The sequence below is a fragment of the Tauraco erythrolophus genome, chromosome 27 (assembly GCF_009769465.1).
Source record: "Tauraco erythrolophus isolate bTauEry1 chromosome 27, bTauEry1.pri, whole genome shotgun sequence".
In the NCBI taxonomy this organism is placed as follows: Eukaryota; Metazoa; Chordata; class Aves; order Musophagiformes; family Musophagidae; genus Tauraco; species Tauraco erythrolophus.
In genome coordinates, this window is record NC_141491.1 from 6152071 (window position 1) to 6169685 (window position 17615).

Sequence of the window (17615 nt, forward strand, 5' to 3'; positions counted from 1 at the left end):
TGCAGGGGGGTGGAGGGGGCTCTGCGGGGGTACCCGGGGTGGGGGCAGACACCCGGGGTCAGGGGCATGCCCCGGGGCTGGAGGGGCAGCGGGAAGGGGACCACGCCAGCATTGGCACTGGGGAAGTGCTCAGGGGGCTTCGGGCACCAGAGAGTCATTACTGGGAGGGGCAATTGCCTCAGAGGCTTATTACTGGGAGGACTGGGGGGCAATTACCTCAGAGATCCCTGTTACTGGCAGGACTGGAGGTCCAATTACCTCAAAGGCCTTAATGACTGGGAGCACTGGGGTGCCAACTACCCTACGGGCCTTTGTAACTGGGAGGACTGGCGGGCAATCCCCTCAGAGACCCTCATTGCTGGAGAAATCCCCTCCAACGCCCTCATCCCTGTGAGGGGCGATTACCTCAGAGGCCCTCGTTACTGGGGGGAGGCAGTCCCTCCAGAGCCCCGTTACTGGGAGGACTGGGAGGCGGTCACCCGCAGCCGTCGGTACCGGTCGGACCGGGCTGACCGCCTCAGGGGCCGCTCTCACCGGGAGGGGTTCGCCACGCAGAGCTCCCCCTTTCCCCGCCGCCGTGACGTCAAAGCTGCGCGCCGGCAGGGTCGCGGCCGCGTGACGTCATGGTGTGGCGCGGGGCGGGGGCGGTGCCGGCCCCGCTGTCCCCGCGGCCCCGCTGCGGCCCCGGGCGGGACATGGCCCCGCGCGGCCGCCCCGCCGCCGCCGCCATGCCCAAGCGGGGCGCCCGCAAGCGCCTCAAGTTCCGCGCCGACGACGTGTGCTCCGAGCGCGGTGAGAACGGGGGCGGCGGCCCGGGGGGGAGCGGGGCCCGGGAGGGGGAGCGGGGCCCGGCCCTGCGCGGGGATGGCGGCCCGGGTGGCCGGAGAGGAGCGCCTTCACACGGGCCTCGCCTCGGCCTGCATCGGGGCCTGGGGTCCGAAGCGCCGGAGGGGCTCGGGCTTGGCCGGGGGGAGGGGAGACGGGACGGTCCGGTCTCCCCCGGGAGGGGAGCCGGGCCCGCTCGGGCTTTCGGAGGGAGAGAGCTGCCTGCGGCTGGAGGTGGGGGGCCCGGCCGAGCTGGGAGTGAGGGAATGAGCCGTCCTGGTGTGGGAAGGAGGAGCCGGGCCTGGAGGGTCAGCCAGGCTGGGGGAGGGGGTGTGGGGTTTGGTGTTGGGAGAGGGAGAACTGGGCAGGCGGGTGGATCCCCTGCACCTGGTAGCCCCATGGGCTTGGGTAGCAGCCCACTGGGGGCTCCTGGCCTGCACCTCTTTGCTGGGGCTCATTTTAGTGCTCGTGCACCTCCTGCTCAAACCTCTGTCCCTCTGGGGAGTGTCCCCTTGAGGGATCGCGGCTCTGAGCCGCCCTGTCCCCTCCCTTATAATCCGTAATCCCGCTGATGCCCTGTCTCCCGACTCTCCTGCAGTGACGGTGGCAGATTACGCTAACTCAGACCCAGCTGTCGTGAAATCGGGACGGGTGAAAAAGGCCGTGGCCAATGCAGTTCAGCAGGAAGGTGAGTCGACACTGGGGAGCCTGCCCTCACCAGGCTGCCCCCCTGTTTTGCTGGCCTCTGCGTGACGTGAGAAACTCCCTGTCTGTGGCCTGAGAAAATCTGCCTCGTTTGGTGCCTGGAAACGAGTCTGTTTTCCTCTGCAGAATCAGGTTTTTAGGATCTTGGGAGGTTTTGCAAAAAACCTTTTGGAAGTCCAGGAAGAACTGCTGAGTCTTTGTTAGTGCCTGAAACAGAAGGCCTCTTTCCATTTACTATTGGGTGTTATCTCCTGCTTGAAGCAGAAAATAACATGATAGGAGTCTTTATTAATTTATTACCTCGTATAAACTGTAGACAACTTAATTGGCAGGTAAAATTCTTTGCAGTGAGAATAAGATTATGATAGTTCTGGCAAACGTGTTCCCCCACCCTGTGCTGCATGCTGCAGGGAGGTTTTTTGAGGGTGTTGCTGTTTCCCTGGTGAACTGTATAAACAAGTAGTTTCCTGCAAAGGTGTTGCAATATTTTGTTATCTACTTCCTCCTTGTTTTTTATCTGCTGGGAGCAGTGAGAGCATTCTGCACTAACACCCCTGTTTGCTTAGTTCAGGCCTTGACTCTTAAATGTAGCTGGTGACACGTGAAGAATCAGTTGGAGATGAATGTTGTTAGGTCAGCAGTGGCAACTGAACCCTTCACGTAGGAAAACTCTTGTTAGGTTGCTGAAATCTTACATGTTTAAAGAAAATACGTTCTTTGCATGAGTGCCCTTTATGGGAAAACTGGACAGGGCAGTGGTGCTGGTGAATATCCCTTTTAGCTAGCTTTTGAGATCGAGGCACCTCGCTCTTTTGTTGCCTCCTTTGTAATATGCTGGGGGCTTCCCCCTTCCCATCCCCTCTCCTGTTTGCCTGTCTATATTCCCTCTCTGAGGTAGCACCTCAAAGTGCTGTGTTCCAGCATCGTACCTGGCAAACACTGTTGTCTTTTCCTTCGCCCCACTCTTGAGTCCTTGCATCCAGCATCACCTGCTACGTCCAGCTTAACTCCTTTCCTGAAATCCTGCATTGTGTTTCTGGCTCACCTCCACGCTAGATGACTCCAGGTCTCAGCAGTTCCCTGCCCATACCCCCTTCTCGTGTCTTTGCAGTACGGAGTCCCTGGGGCTTTCCCCTGCTTACGCAGGGATCCTGGGGATCTCTCCTCCCCGGCCCAGGGCTGCGCCACAGCCTTATCTGGTGCAGCCCTGACGTGTGCTACAGCCTTATCTGGTGCAGCACACAGAGACAGCAGCCCCTGCCCAGGCAGCTTTGGCCTTCGGCCTCGCTCACCTCCTGTCTCTTGGCTCCAAGTAAACATTGCGCTGCGTGTGGCCGCCAGCACGCGGGGAGCCTCACAGGGAGAGCAGCTGAGGCCAGGTGGAATTTTCCTGAGCCTTTTTCCTCCCCATCCTAACCTCCAGGGACAGGGTGGAGATCGTGACTGTGAGATGAAGAGAGAAGGTGCCTCTCAGCACAATTGCAGTGTGGTGTGATGCAGTGTGTGAGTGGACTTATGTTGTCGAGGCAGATGCTGATTTTCCCTTTGCAGAACGTGATGGTTTCTTTTTCCAAACCCCTCTCTGAGTCTCTGTCAGTTGTTGTCCTCGCTTGCTTGGCTGTATTTGATATCATAACTTACTGCCATTCATGTTGCCATCTACTCCTCTTTCTTTTTGCCTATAAAAGGTTGTGTAGAGAGGGCAGTACGGTTTGACAGTGAGGGATACCGCTGTCACGAATGTGCAAAGCGAGGTAGAGCTGGTCTAGCAAAGAAAGAATCTTTGAAAGCATCTCTAGTCAGTGGGTACAGTCAAGCTCTATCCTAGGGCTGTCTTTCTGCTGTATTACCCTTTCAAAACTTTGTTCTGCGGTTAGAAATGAGAGCATCTCTTGCCTGAATTTAATTATTGGTCAGTTCCTGATCTTTTTTTTTTCCTGCCACTCTGTCCCTTTAATTCAAAGGGCACGTTTTGCTCTCCAGTGGCTCTGGTGACTGCAACTGTGCTGTGTAAAACCTTCCTGGGCTTCAGTTTGTGCCAGGTTAGAAAAGCTCGAGCAGCGTGAGCCTCCTCTGGCGTGGTCAGGTGCCTCTTGGTAGAAGTTGTTTTCTTCACCTGGCACATGAAGTTGAAATTCAGCTTTCTTGAATGAATTTTACAGACTATTTGCAAAGCGTTTGTAATGCTGTTACAGTGCTGGGCTCTGTGGCAGCACCTCATGCAGTTGCAGTGTAGGACCACACCTTTCTTTAAGGCTGTCATTACATGTGGGTTTTTCTGCCCCAATGAGCCCTCAGTTAACATGTCAAGTTTTAAAAATAGTATTTCCCAACAAATGTGTGTCTAAACACCTCCCCAGAGGCAGAAAAAAATCCAAAACACCCAACAGACTCAACTTGCTGTTTTCCTCATTAGGCCAGAGTCTTTCCCTTCACTAAATTCTAGGATAAGCAGAGCTCCTGCATGATTGGCACTGAGTTATGTCACTGGTGGATTGTGTGTCATCGGCTACAGGATCTCTTTATCCTGCTGGGGAGGAAGTTTATCTTCTCTGTGTTCATAGAACAATTACAGAGTAGGTGCTGGCTCTGTTCAGACTGAACGGTGGTCATGCAAGGAAGCTCTGGCATGCAGGGGAACCAGTCAGCGCTGTGGAAAAAGAGCCCGTTGTTTTATTCAGCACCGTAAACAGCTTCAGCTAAACCAATGGGATCATCTGCATAGTGTGCTGGTAGTCATCCTCATTGTTCATTTTTTAACACAAGAAGCTGAATAATTATGTTGCCAGTGCACTCACCCGTGCTAATCTTTCTCTGACAAGGTAATCCTTGGTCCAGGATTTACTTGCTTGTGTCACTCACCAGAAAGCTTTATTGCAGTGAGCGTGTTGTTTCTTAGCAGTGGCTCCACTGAAGTATCTCCTGAACTTGGATCACCTTTTTTTCTCTGCTCACATCCTTACTGTGTCGTTGCTTGTCGTTCCAGTAAAATCCCTCTGTGGTTTGGAAGCTTCTTGTGTTCCTGCTGAGGAAGTTCTCTCCGTGTCAGGAGAGTCTTGTGACAGCAGCGATGAAATGGATACAAAGGAAAGCATCAACGGGCGAACTGCTTCTAGAAAAAAGAAGAGCAAAAGGCACAAAGGTATGGTCACCAGCCTCTGCTGGGGGGCTCTGTGTGGGCTGCTTCTGCATCTTCTGCATGACCATGGGTAGTCATGGGGCTCTTCAGGGCATCCTGCAACTTGTGTGTGCACAAAGAAGTGCCGAGAATTAAATCACTTTTCAACCTGCTGAACCTTGGGCATGAAATCAAAGCCTGAGAGCTCGTGGCTTTCAGTAAACTCCTCTCAACCCTGGAAAACGAATGCTGCTCTTCCAAAGAGTTGTGAAACTTTGCCACTGGACATGTTACTTGGTTAAACTCATGTCGGTGAAAGCGGAGTTTGCTTTGGGGGAAAAAACAATGCTGCTGTCCAGGATGTGTTCGTTGGCAAAATCCAAGCCCTGTCTTCGGGGTATTTCCAGGCTGTGGTTTGTTACAAATGAGTTTAGAGGGCGCTTCTTCCAGCAAGCAAATGAATTTGGCCCTAGTGGCATCATAGTAAGTTAATTCCAGCGTTTATACTTTGTGCAACTCTATAGAAAGCAATTTGCAATGTGGTGTAAGCAGCAAACCCTGCTGCTGCGCTGTGGACTCCAGCAGGAGTTTCCTTTAACAGGTTGCTTTCAGGTTGAGAAACAAATTTTAACTTGTTTTTTTGAGCTTAAGAAAAACTGAACTTTGTTAATGCTGATACTAATTTCTGTAGCACATCAACATCCACCACGAACTGTAGGTGCACAGCACTCCTCGGGGATAGGAGTTTAATCTCTTTTATTAAGACATTCTTCAGGATCCTGGAAAAGTATCGGAGTGGCTAGAGTTATGGGAGTTACGAGTCTGGAAAGACAGCATTCTGTTGCACCACAACGTATTTCTGCTACCTGTTTAGGGAAGAAAAAGTTGTAATAGAGCAATGATGCTTCTGGCTGCACTCTGCAATCCAGCAGTTGTGTGGTTTGGTGGCTTCTTGAGTCAGAGCTGGCACAGCAAAGGGGATGTTTCAGCCCGTTCTGGGTGCGTGTGCCATAAATCCGTAGTGGTGTAGGTAAGTGGTCACACCCAGAGCTTTCCTTGGCGGTGAGCGTAACGGTTATCACGTGAAGATAAAGCACTGCCCTTTGTTACTAACCTGCTGGCTCAGGATTAGATCTGCCACCCTTCCATTCTTAAACTCCTTTATGCCGCTTGTTCACAAACCTCCTAGCTGTTTTTTCCGTTAGCACTCTGTACAAGTTGTGTGTTTTCTTTTTCTTTTCTTAATGTTCGGTATTGTTTAGTTATCTGTGTTCTTTAAAAGTGTTTTTTCCTCCTAAAGTTGGAGCAACGACTGTGGAAAACCATGTAGTGTTAACTTAAAAACACTGCAGGAATGAAAGGAGTTGTTGAAGCTGGTTGAGCAGTTCTGACCCCTCTGAGAGGAAGAACAGTCCATTCTGTTCATCTAAATTGCATTAAAAGTTTCCCATCCAAAGAGCTTTAATGAAATTAGATGTAAGAAAAGCAGCTGATCAGCCAGCTGCAGAAGAGAATTGCTTGCCTTCCCTAGCAGAGCTCTTAGAAAAATATTGTGACGATTTGAACAAAGAATTGACAAGCTTGGCAGCGTCTTCATGTTCAGGGACTTCTAGTGTAAGGCATTTTTTGATGACCTGTTAAATAAGCAGTTTTGATAAAAATACATGAGCTTGGCCCTCTCTTACATACAGTTGCCTCTATGTTTGCCATCTGATTTTTATTTCTTCACGTGAGCGTTATTTTTCCACTGTGAAAGGGTCGAGCGCTGAACCAGGCTCCAGAAAGGCTGTGGGGTTCCATCCTTGGCTACAGTCAGAACTTGGCTGGGCAAGATCCTGAGCAAAACGTTCTCATTCAGCCGCTTGGAGCTGGGCTGCTTGGCCTGTCGGCCTCCAGAGAACCCCTTCAGCCTGAGTTATCCTTCGAACCTTTGTTCAGACTCGTGCCAGCGGTGCGGCGGGATAAGTTACGGCGGGATAAGTTACGGCGTGCGTCCGGCAAAGGGAAGGTGTTGCAGTTGCACCGAGAGGCAAGTGCACGCTGTCGTAAACTGGTAGCAGTGGTAATGAAGTTGTGCTCACTTGGGCTCGTTTGGCTGGCTGTGTGTACATATACGTCTTTCAGCTACTTACTCTGTGCCACCAGTAGTAAAGTACACGCCTCTAGATGTGGCTGGATAAGGAAGTTATTCATTGCACTAACGTGACCTTCATTGCCTTTAGAAGATCCTGATGGGGGTGGCGGAGAAGAATACCCCATTGATATCTGGCTGTTGTTGGCTTCCTACATTCGCCCTGAAGACATTGTCCGGTTTTCGTTGATTTGCAAGAAAGCCTGGACTGTTACTTGCACTGCAGCCTTTTGGACCAGGCTCTACAGAAGGTGAGGATCTAGAGAACTTGTAAACTATTCGTAGGAGGCTTCAGCATTGACAGCTGTCTGCAGAACTGTAAATAAGGGAATAATTCCCTGCAGGCTAGGGCCCTGCGGTGTTTGCATGTTGACGTGGGTCTCATTGGGCAAGGGGTGGTGGTATATCCCATCTGCTTTGGATCTGGAAGTGGATCCATGTGACTTGTTCCTGTATGCTCCATATAAAATCTCAAAGCATCGTGTGCTTTTCTGCTTGCCATGGCCTACTCACTACTGTTTGTAAGTGTGCTCTGTGTGTAAAGCACTCAGAAGTGCTTACGGTGAGGTCACTGCCATGACCTTACTGAAAGACAGGCAAAATCACTGACAAAAAACTTGCTCTGCCTCGAGCTTTGATCATGGCCACCTTCCTGTAATTAGGGTGGCCTGAGAGAAGCTAAGGCATTTTGGAGCTGTCTCGGTGGCAGAAGAAAGTTCTAAATAAAGTAAGAAAAGAAGAGCAAAGAGGTGGTCAAAATTTGAAACAAATCCTTCTGTCTTGGTACATGTTACTTGGACTTTCCTTCAGGACAGAATGTTTTCCTTACATTTCTGTATCTGTTGCCCAAGAGGTGCAAGCAGCAGGAGTACAGAGCAAGTAGCAGCCATGGTCATCCTTGCCCTGGATTTTTAGTGTGGAGTTCCCAAGCGAAGGCTCCTTTGGCGTCTGATCAAAGAGTGAGTGTGGGTGTTCAGACTGCCTGAGAACCTGCAGGAATCTGCAGACCTTTGTGCATCCTGCAGCTGAAACACCACCTGGTCTCTCTGGGCAAACTGTCTGCAAGGAATTATTGGGGAATTGTAGCATGATATGCTTATGTGTGTACTGGAAGCCTGTCTGATGCAAGATGCATCTACTCTGCCCTGGTGAGGCCACATCTGGAATATTGTGTCCAGTTCTGGCCCCTCAGTTCAAGAAGGACAAGGAACTGCTGGAGAGAGTCCAGCGCAGGGCCACAAAGATGATGAAGGGAGTGGAGCATCTCCCTTCTGAGGAAAGGCTGAGGGAGCTGGGTCTCTTCAGCTTGGAGAAGAGGAGACTGAGGGGGGACCTCATTAATGTTTATAAATATGGAAAGGGTGACTGTCATGAGGATGGAGCCAGCCTCTTCTCACTGGCATCCAGTGATAGGACAAGGGGAAATGGATCTAAGCTGGAACACAGGAGGTTCCGCTTCAACATGAGGAAGAACTTCTTCCCAGTAAGGGTAACAGAGCACTGGAACAGGCTTCCCAGAGAGGTTGTGGAGTCTCCTTCTCTGGAGATGTTCCAAACCCGCCTGGACGCGTTCTTGTGTGATCTGATCTAGGTGGTCCTGCTCCAGCAGGGGGATTGGAGTCGATCCTTTGAGGTCCTTTCCAGTCCCTAACATTCTGGGATTCTCTAAGGTCTTTGAGGCTGTTGTGATTTCGTATAGAGCAGTACAACACCCTTGAAGCACTCAGAGCTGCCAAGAGGTCCTCTGATCAATCAGATGTTCAGTCTTCTCTCAACATTGGTCTCTTCATGGCTCTCTTCTGCACTTCTCTGGTGCTCTGACACTTCAGCACGTGTTGGGTTTGTCGTTGGTTTTTCAGGCACTACAGTCTGGATGCGTACCTGCCTCTCCGCTTGCGGCCGGAGTCCATGGAGAAGCTGCACTGTCTCCGTGCCTGCGTCATCCGGTCGCTGTACCACATGTACGAGCCTTTCGCGTCGCGAGTCTCCAGGAATCCAGCTATTCCGGACAGTACTCCCAGCACTTTAAAAAATTCCAGAGTAAGTGGAATCACTGAGAAGGTTGGGTATGTCTGAGATGTTGCTCTTTGCGGTTTTTTGTTCTCTTTCTAGAAGAAAAATAGATGATGTTTAGATGGTCACCAGTGAAGCCTGGGTATAGGATGATTGCTAACTCTGACCAGTGATTTTGGGAAGTGTGCTGGTTACTCATATCTGTAGAGTTGCTGCTGCAGAGGATTCTGGTTACTCTTCTGGGTAACTTCTGCCTAAGCCCTACCACACCATCTTTGTAGTCAGCAAAAAGGCACTTGCTTCACTGAACGTCAGCACTGCTGGGGATATTTGCAACTCCCCCCTCCTCTGTTGCAAATTTGTTGCAGGAAGGAGGTTGCAGTAAGATCACTTTTTATATCTTCTGCTTTATTCTGACACTGTCTGCCAGAAGACGTCTTTTCTCCGTAGCAGGCATCTGGAGAGATCAGAAGTGCCACTGGTAGCCTCTGACAGGGGGTCGTTTCATACCACGTTCCTGTAGGTCACCCGTCGTCCTTTGGTGCGTGGGCGAGGGAGGGTGGCGAGGTTGTGAGCATGGCACACGTGCGGAGCAAACGTCTGCTTTGGCACTGGGGCTGCAGTCGTCTGGGCTGTAAGGGGTCTGTCTCTGGCGTGGGCAGGCAATTCCCTTTGCTATCCCAGCTTGGAGCGCTCGCACATCCGTTCCTCTTTCATTGCTGTTGACCATTAACTCTGAAATGCCTCGTGTCTCTTGTTTGGTTTGAACTTGCAACTGGCTGGTGCTCTGTGAGCAGCTTAAGCAACAATGTGAATTCTTCACCCTCCAAATCCAAAAGCAAAAACCTGTTGAATGAGGTTTTTGGAGCCAAACTGAAGTGGTTTTGGTTCAACAGTTGTTATACTTTCTTTTCCATGCAAAATAGAGCAACCTCATCTACCTGTATGTGACATTCCTCCTTTCTTCCTTCTTCCTCTCACTGGGTGGATACTGGGAAAAAAAAAAAGTCACACTGCTTAGGGTGCATCCAGCAGTAACACAAGCAGGTGGTGCTGCAGAGCAGGAGAAAAGCACACGGTTCTCAGTGTAGTCTTATCTCTGCATCCAGAGCTCTTCCTTCTCTTCTCGAATCCCCAGTTTGGGTATCACCTTACTTAAAAAGCAAAACATTTCTAGGAAATTCCACCTTAACCTTAGTCCTTCTGAGTCCAGCTTCCTGGCACTGCTTGGATCCGGTAGCATGGCTGTTAACAGCTAAAACCCCTGAGTTGATGCTGGCAGCGTCGGCATTTTGGAAGCGTTCACGTTGACATCATAACGGCTTTGGTGCCCACTGCTGGTGCTTCTACTGAACTAACGGTTTGAGGAAGATCCTTGAAGCGCAGTCTTTTATTACTCAGCTTTTGAAAAAGGAAATTAAATGGTGACGAGGCTTTGTTAGAGCAGTAGAGGTTTGACCTAACCCCTTGGAGCAGAAGAGAGCCACCCTCAGTCTGGTCTTGCTGTACAACTGCATTGCAAGACTCTGAGCTCCACTTGTGGTTCTGCCTCGGCACAGTGGGTACGGAGGAGGATCTGAGGTTGCCTCCCCACGTTCTTGCTTTCGTGGGCTTTGGTTACACCTTTATGGGTCGTTGAAACGAATGGCAGATGCCAACATAAACTGCATGTGGCAAGAGGAGCGCCCAGTCCTGGGTGTTATCAAATCTAGCTTTTCCTCTTTAATTTCCTTTTTTCTTTCCCTAGCCTAGCTTGTGTGGGACACTGGAGCCGTTATGGTGTCAGCAGAAGTGTTTGCCCTTTAAAGACACCCCCATTATTTTTGGTGGAGCGGCAGGCCGTACGGCGCGTCTGAAGGGCAGGACGGCTGACCCGTGGACAACATCCTCTGCCCCTTAGGAGGTACTGACCGTTTTGTGCTTCACTACTTGCCATGACCAAACAAGCTGCTAGACCAGGCTGCCTCTGGAGGTCCACTACAAACACCGCTGATGGTGGAGTTAAACTCAGCAGCATCTGCTGCTCACTTGAGTTAAAATAAGATCTGGAGAATGTTTTTGTCGGGGGAAAAAACTGAGGGCCACCCCCTCCCTGGTGGAGGTTACTCAACGCATGTTTCTGAGCTTGACTCCACATAGCTTTGTTGTTCACCTCATGAAGATTGTCAAGACAAAGCTCCTTTAAGGACTCTTGTTTATGGATTGACTCAGAGTTGAAGTAGAGGGTCTTGTATCACCTGGTAGTCTCTAATCACAGAGCCCCCGTGGTGGACGCTGGCTCGGGCTTTGTTTCATTTGGAGTCACTCTGTCCTGGAATTAAATTAAATGTGTGCTTCGCCCTGCAGCCCAGTCAGGCCTTCTCTTGGCGTGCAAGAGACTGTGTATGGGTCATGGGGAGTTGTCGTCTTTACTCATATTATTCTTCCTTTTCCTGCTGACGCTGTTGAAAGATAAGACCAGCTGTGGTGGGCTGGCATCTGTGGTGTGGAAACACAGTCAGTGATGGCTGGACCGACTTGCCAGATTCTTTTCTTGGCTGCTGGAGGCTAGTTGCTTCCACTCACTGGTAGGCAAGGAGTTTCTCTCCTGCTTAGTTTAATACAGGAGTTCTGCTGGGACTTGTTCAAGTGCTGCATGTTGAGATGGATCCTGTGGACCACATAGTGGTAACGGGATTAAATTGGAGAACTCCTGGTGTACGTCTGCGTGGGAGGGCAGTGCTGGTTACCTCTGATGCTGTTTGAGGCCCTTTTCTCTTTCTCTTTTAAAAAGGGACAGTAGGTTGATCAGGCTGTGCTAACCTGGCCGTGTGTTTGTGCTCTGAAGGTTGACAGTCAGTGCCTAGTGATGTCAAGTCGTCTTTTAAGAACACCAAATGGCTTAGGAGCTTTCTCATCTATCACCTCGTAGCTCATATATCTGTCTCTGCGCTTCCCTCTGGATTCTCTCCTTGATCCTTGCTCTGTTTTTAGTTGTTCCTCACTTGAGTCTTGTTTGCAGTCCAATTTAATGGGACTTCCTGGTGGGTGGGGGAAGCGGGTGAATCCGTACCACCCGTCGGTGCCTCATGAAAGGGGCAAACTGCACAATGGGATTTTTCTGTTCAGCGCGTCAGTGGCTACGTGTTGTGTCATCCAGTTGCATGATGGGTTGGCCAACGTGAAACTGGGAGATCCAAATGCCGAGTGTGTTCTTTGAACATAATTAATTTGAATAAAAGGCTCCTAACTGCTTCTATGTAATTGTGTTTGTAATTGAAAGCTGTTAATGCTCTACTAAAACTTATTTAAAGTGGTGCCTCTAAGGGTTTCACAATTTCTTGTTTCTTTTTTTTTCCCACCTCAGTGTCTGCTTTTCTGGTGCAAAAAGATTGAAGGGAACAGACAAGAAGCAATGTGGGAATTCAACTTCAAGTTCAAAAAGCAGGTATGGTAGAAGAACCAGAATGGCTATGACTTTTTTTTGAAGCAGTAATGATTTTTCTGGGTGGTAGAAAGGGAGGTGGAAACTTTTTATGCATTTGGAAAAGAAATGGAAACTCTGACTCCCATGATAAACTAAAGCACATTCTGAAACTACACTCAGTTTTCAGTCTGTATTACCAAGATATTTAGAATCCTACATGTTTATTTCCTCATTTGATATCTTTTCTCCACTGTCAGATGTGGATCATTTGTTACCTCAAATAATCTAATCTTTGGGTCATCCCTGCTGATGGCTACCACAAACCAGCATACTTGACTTTAGTGGTCAAAACGTAGACCCAAGGCTGAAAATTCTTGTTCTGCTATTGGAGGGATTTCCCGGAGAAGAGAAGAAAGCCAACACCTACCAATGAAAACCTCCAGTTAATGGGTCTCAGGAGAAGCCAGTAGTTTTAGGCAGCCATGGGAGTTCTGCAGCTTTCCCCTCGAAAGAAGTGCTCCTGCAAATTGCCCGTCCCGAGTGACGGCTCTGTCGTTTCTGGAACGCTCTGCTCTGCCCAAGCGCGTGGGAACGCGGGGAGAAGCAGCCAAACTCTCAGCATCGAGATTCTGCTTAGTTAAATAAGTCTCTCTCTCTCTCTCTTTCAAGTCTCCCAGATTTAAGAGCAAGTGTTGCAAAGGTCTTCAGCCACCGATTCAGTATGAAGAAGTACATACCAATCCGGATCAGGATTGCTGTCTACTGCAGATCACCACCTTTAACTTCATATTCGTGCCAATAGTCATGGGTATGACGTTTACCTTGGTAAGTGTTTGAGAGCTCTGCCAGGCAATCTTTGTGTGTGCAGCTGCCGTAGGGAGATGAAGAGGACACCTCCTTGGTGTGGTGTAAATCACACTGCCCCATCAGCAAACCAGTTCGGGGAACCTCAAGGTTAATGATCAGAGGAAATGCTGAGGATCTTCACAGTTCAGCTTCTGCGTTTCTATCAGCTCTTCCCTGTTTGGTGCAGCAAATACAGATTGTGTGGAGAATCTGCAGGGAGCTGGGGGCAGATTAGTTGCCAGTACTCTGGCAGAGTACAAGAGGTAGGGATGCAGCAGAAGAGGAGGTCTTCCCTCGTCAAGTAAATGTCTCCTTATCTTAAGGCAGTAAATTCTGAGAGCAAAAACGGGTATGAGCAAATTCTTGCAACGTGTGTATGTTCCCTGACTGCTGATTGCTGGGAGAAAGAGCAGTTTTTGAACCAACTTGCACGAACTCGGCTCCAGATGGCAGCAGGGCAGGTGTGCTTGGGCCAGGGCAGAGGCAAAGCGTGGGCAACACATGTGGCTGTACTTGGAAGTCAGGGTTTGGAAAGTGACCTGTGCCCGAGAGAGGTTCATTCTGGCCTCACTTAAGAGTAGGACAGTGAGTTCCAGACTTCCTCTGACAGACGTTTGCTTTCAGGTTCATTTCTGGCATTATTATTTGGGATTGACAGGCAGGGAGAACTGGTTTGGGTACAATGAATGTGTAGATTCAGAGTGGAACTCTGCCAGCACCTCAAACACCTTAGACTTGCACAATTTAGAAGAATTTAAAAAAAATATATATTTAAAAGTGTACTGTTATGAACTCTATTTATTCATCATGAATTGAGAGCAGCCCTGAGGAGAACTTGGGAGTGCTGGTTGATGAGAAGCTCAACATGAGCCGGCACCGTGTGCTGGCAGCCCAGAAAGCCAACTGTGTCCTGGGCTGCATCCAGAGCAGCGTGGGCAGCAGGTCAGGGAGGGGATTCTGCCCCTCTGCTCTGCTCTCGTGAGACCCCCCTGCAGTGCTGCGTTCAGCTCTGGGGTCCCCAACAGCAGAAGGACATGGAGCTGCTGGAGCAGGTCCAGAGGAGGCCACAAAGATGCTCCGAGGGCTGGAGCACCTCTGCTCTGGAGACAGGCTGAGAGAGTTGGGGCTGTTCAGCCTGGAGAAGAGAAGGCTCCGGGGAGACCTTCCAGCACCTGCCAGTACCTAAAGGGGCTACAAGAAAGCTGGAGAGGGGCTTTGGACAAGGGCATGGAGTGACAGGACACGGGGCAATGGCTTTAAACTGAAAGAGGGGAGATTTTGATGGGATCTAAGGAAGAAATTCTTCCCTCTGAGGGTGGCGAGGTACTGGCACAGGTTGCCCAGAGAAGCTGTGGCTGCCCCATCCCTAGAAGTGTTCAAGGCCAGGTTGGATGAGGCTTTGGGCAACCTGGTGTAGTGGAGGGTGTCCCTGCCCATGGCAGGGGGGTTGGAACTGGATGATCTTTGAGGTCCCTTCCAACCCAAACCATTCTACGATTCTATGATCACTTTGATTTTTTTGAAGCACCTCTGTGTCTCTCTTCTTGCAGTTCACCATCAACGTGAGCACAGACATGAGGCATCATCGTGTGCGCCTGGTGTTCCAGGATGCCCCAGTTCGCAACGGCAAGAAACCTCGACTTGACCAAGGAGTGCAGGTGGTGCTGGACCCCGTGCATAGCGTGCGGCTCCTGGATTGGTGGCACCCACAGTACCCCTTCTCTCCAAAGGCTTAGTGCTCTCCTGAGTCTGCAGCAGGCGGCCGGTGACTGAATCTGACAGGCTGAAGAGAATTTCTAGCAACCAGGAAATCGTATTTTTATTTCTTAAATAAATTCTGCAGTCTCCTTCCAAGTGGTTGAAGCTACTGAGCTAGTCTGTATGTATATAACTTCTGGTCAGTGATGGGCAGAGCTGAGTGTAAAGCAGAAAATATTTGTAAACACACTTTTATGTAAAGTTAACGTTTTATGATTTGAAAGGAGCTCCCTGGAACTGTTCATTTAAAATCCTTTTGGTGCTACTAAAAGTGGTCCTGTTTTCTGTCGTTCGGGAAGAAGCAGGAGGTTTTGCTTTCCAACTTTAATAGGACCAGAAACAATTTACAAACGAAATCTGTGTTTGTGTTCAAACACGGTGCGATGTTTCAGTGTCTGTCTGAGAAGCAGTAAGCGAAGCAGCAGTGGTCAACAATAATGCTGATCACAGTCCAACAGGTGATGAGTTTAAGGAAAGAAAAAAGCATAAATGATCAAACAAAGGAATTGTTTCAAAGAGGATTTGTCAGGCAAAAGTCTTTCTTGAATGTAAAGATACTCCGAGTTCTCACACTCATGTTTCCTCTTTGAAAAGAAGTTCTAAGTCTTTGAAACCAGAAGGTGCTGTTTGGAGAAGACAAATGGGGAGGGAGAGGAGGTGGAGGGGATAAACTAACTGAAGCGGTGAGGAAGGACTTGACTCGGTGTCTTCTCCAAGAGCAGCGTTGCCTGTTGACACTGGAAAGTCTTGAAGCAATCGTTGATTTGGTTCCTGACTAACCTAATTTCTGTGAGCAAGAGGCCCCCAAGATTTTTGTGGCTCTGGGTTAATTGAGAAGGGAGGAGGGCACAGGCTGGGCCTGCCGAGGGCACGGGCTGTCGTGTCCAGAGGGAGTCGGGCTGGAGATTGAATTCCGCGGGTGAACGTCCTGCTGCCGACGGACGGGGGTCTCGTGGAGGAGTGTTGGCAGCAGAGGAGGCACTGGAGAGCAGGTGAGCAACTGGAAATAGTATCCCTGCGCTGTGTTCTGCTGCCTGTCGGTGATTAGCGCCTCAGCCCTGTTTCACATCAGATCCTGTCTCCAGCAGGAGTAACTGAGCACTTTTCCATGTATGTTTAGTGAAGCTCCTGCAAGGACAGGGACTTCTGCCTTCAGCGTGAGTCTAATACGCAAATACCCCGTGGTCTCTGTGTAGCAGCTGCCTGCCAGGAGCTTCTTTCATGCGCCTCTGCCACTCAAAATCACCACCAAGGACATCAACCCCAGCCTTGGATCTACGTCAGAGGCTCTGTGATGTTGACTTCAAACATGTTTGGGAAATCTCCTGTCTCGCAGTTCCCCTTTTCACTGCTGCTGAGTACGTGTGGATGCCAACAAGTAAGTTTTGAAACTCCAGTAGCTGAAGGAGAGATACAGGGCAAGAAAAATGTGCCGTGTCTGTGATGGTGAAGCTGGTTCCCCTGATAGTGGAGCTCGGTCTGGGTTGAGGCTGCCTTTGTGGTGCAGGAGAGGAAGAGCTGGAGCTGCACGGAAAGGCTGCAGGACTCCATCCGAGCGTCCTGCCGCACGCGGCAGGAGGAAGCTGCTGCAGGGCGACGGGTGAATAACAGTCGTCTTTTTGTGGTGGGGTTAACCACTGCTGAACTGGGTGACGAGTCCTCAGTGGTTGCGTGGTGGAGTTTCTCCACTGGAGTTTATGAAGTGAAACATGGTCAGCTTGCACAGTTACCTTCTCTTGGGCAGAGGCTCTTCCTTGGCTGGAGTACGCTCTCCTGGGGAGGTGTCTGTTCAATCAGCCTGTCTTCTGCGCAATCCAAGGCTTTGAAGAACATGCTTCGAGATGTTCTCTGCTATGTACCCCGAAAACTCCTCTGTTTTGCACGATGATGCCAGCGCCGCGTGCCTGGTGATGGCTGCGTGTGCTGGGCACAAGATATGGATGCGGAGGGTGGGGGCAGAGATGTTGGGGTCCTGGCTCAGGGCTGGGTGACAGGAGGATGGAGCAGGCTGGTGTCTGTCTAAGCTCTGCCCTCACCGGCGGAGAGCTGCTCCAGCTGAGCGGGGACGGGAGGAGCAGCCTGTGCCTTACTCCTGCTTCCGTGAAGAAAAATACAGAACAGACCTTAGGGCTGCATGTTTCTGCCGTCTGCGAAAGCAGGAATGTTTTCTCCTCGGGCATGTGGTGTGTCCAGGACATGCTTCACGTTCAGGGGCAGAGGTGCTCCAGCAGCACCCGCTCTGGGTGGTGAATGGCTTTCAGCTCTGTAGCTCTCCCCGGGCAGCTGGTGTGGCCGGAGCGATCGGCACAGGCTGTGACAGCAGGAAGGAGGTGTAACTGGTGTTTCCTGCTGCCGGAAGACTTGCTGGTTTGGAATAAGGGTATTTAAATCTGGACAGATGCCACTAACCCAAAGAGGTGCCTCTCCCATGCCAGCCTTTTGCAAGGCTGAGATGTATGGAATGTAGGAGAACGATTTTCAATCTTTCCCTTTGCAAGTGGCAGACCTTGCGTGAGTGTCTCCTGGCCAGGCCTCAGCCCCAAGCAGGGGCTGATTTCCACCCTGGCCCCCAGACCCAGCCTCTCTTGAAGGCCACTCGCTGAAAAAAAATCCTTTTCCGTGTTTTCCAGGGCTGGGATGTGGTGATGCTGCAACACAACTGGTCTCCGTGTTCCTGTCAGGGCTTCAGTATAAAATAGTCACCCTTTCCTGTAGGACCTGCCTCAAAAGGGTCCCCAGTGGAGTGGAAACAGCCCCCGAGGGGCGATGGGATGGCTGCAGCCCCGGAGCTCTCCCTGCTGCGTGGGGCCCTG

The 17615-nt window shown here is 50.4% G+C and overlaps 1 protein-coding gene across 5 annotated transcripts; it reads left to right on the forward strand.

Moving 5' to 3' along the window:
- Positions 1–695: 695 nt before the first annotated feature.
- On the forward strand, positions 696–15068 carry TMEM183A (transmembrane protein 183A). 5 transcript variants are annotated; one of them, XM_086627289.1, is made up of 8 exons: positions 696–792; positions 1424–1513; positions 4517–4672; positions 6871–7030; positions 8639–8819; positions 12139–12219; positions 12868–13023; positions 14595–15068. In XM_086627289.1, the coding sequence occupies exons 1-8, from the start codon at positions 696–698 to the stop codon at positions 14778–14780; spliced, it is 1107 nt and encodes a 368-aa protein (XP_086483415.1). In that variant the 3' UTR covers positions 14781–15068. The 5 variants fall into 5 exon arrangements, with proteins under 5 accessions (XP_086483415.1, XP_086483416.1, XP_086483418.1 ...); XM_086627290.1 differs by having other exon boundaries at positions 720–792; positions 6874–7030; XM_086627292.1 differs by lacking the exons at positions 696–792; positions 1424–1513 and adding an exon at positions 2812–2993.
- The last annotated feature ends 2547 nt before the right edge of the window (positions 15069–17615 follow it).

Bases quoted from the DNA above. Each gene is read 5' to 3' on its own strand.
- TMEM183A (XM_086627289.1), top strand. From the start codon at position 696: ATGGCCCCGCGCGGCCGCCCCGCCGCCGCCGCCATGCCCAAGCGGGGC. The intron at 1,514-4,516 runs GTGAGTCGACAC...TTGTCGTTCCAG, and splicing joins CAATGCAGTTCAGCAGGAAG to TAAAATCCCTCTGTGGTTTG. The intron at 4,673-6,870 runs GTATGGTCACCA...CATTGCCTTTAG, and splicing joins GAAGAGCAAAAGGCACAAAG to AAGATCCTGATGGGGGTGGC.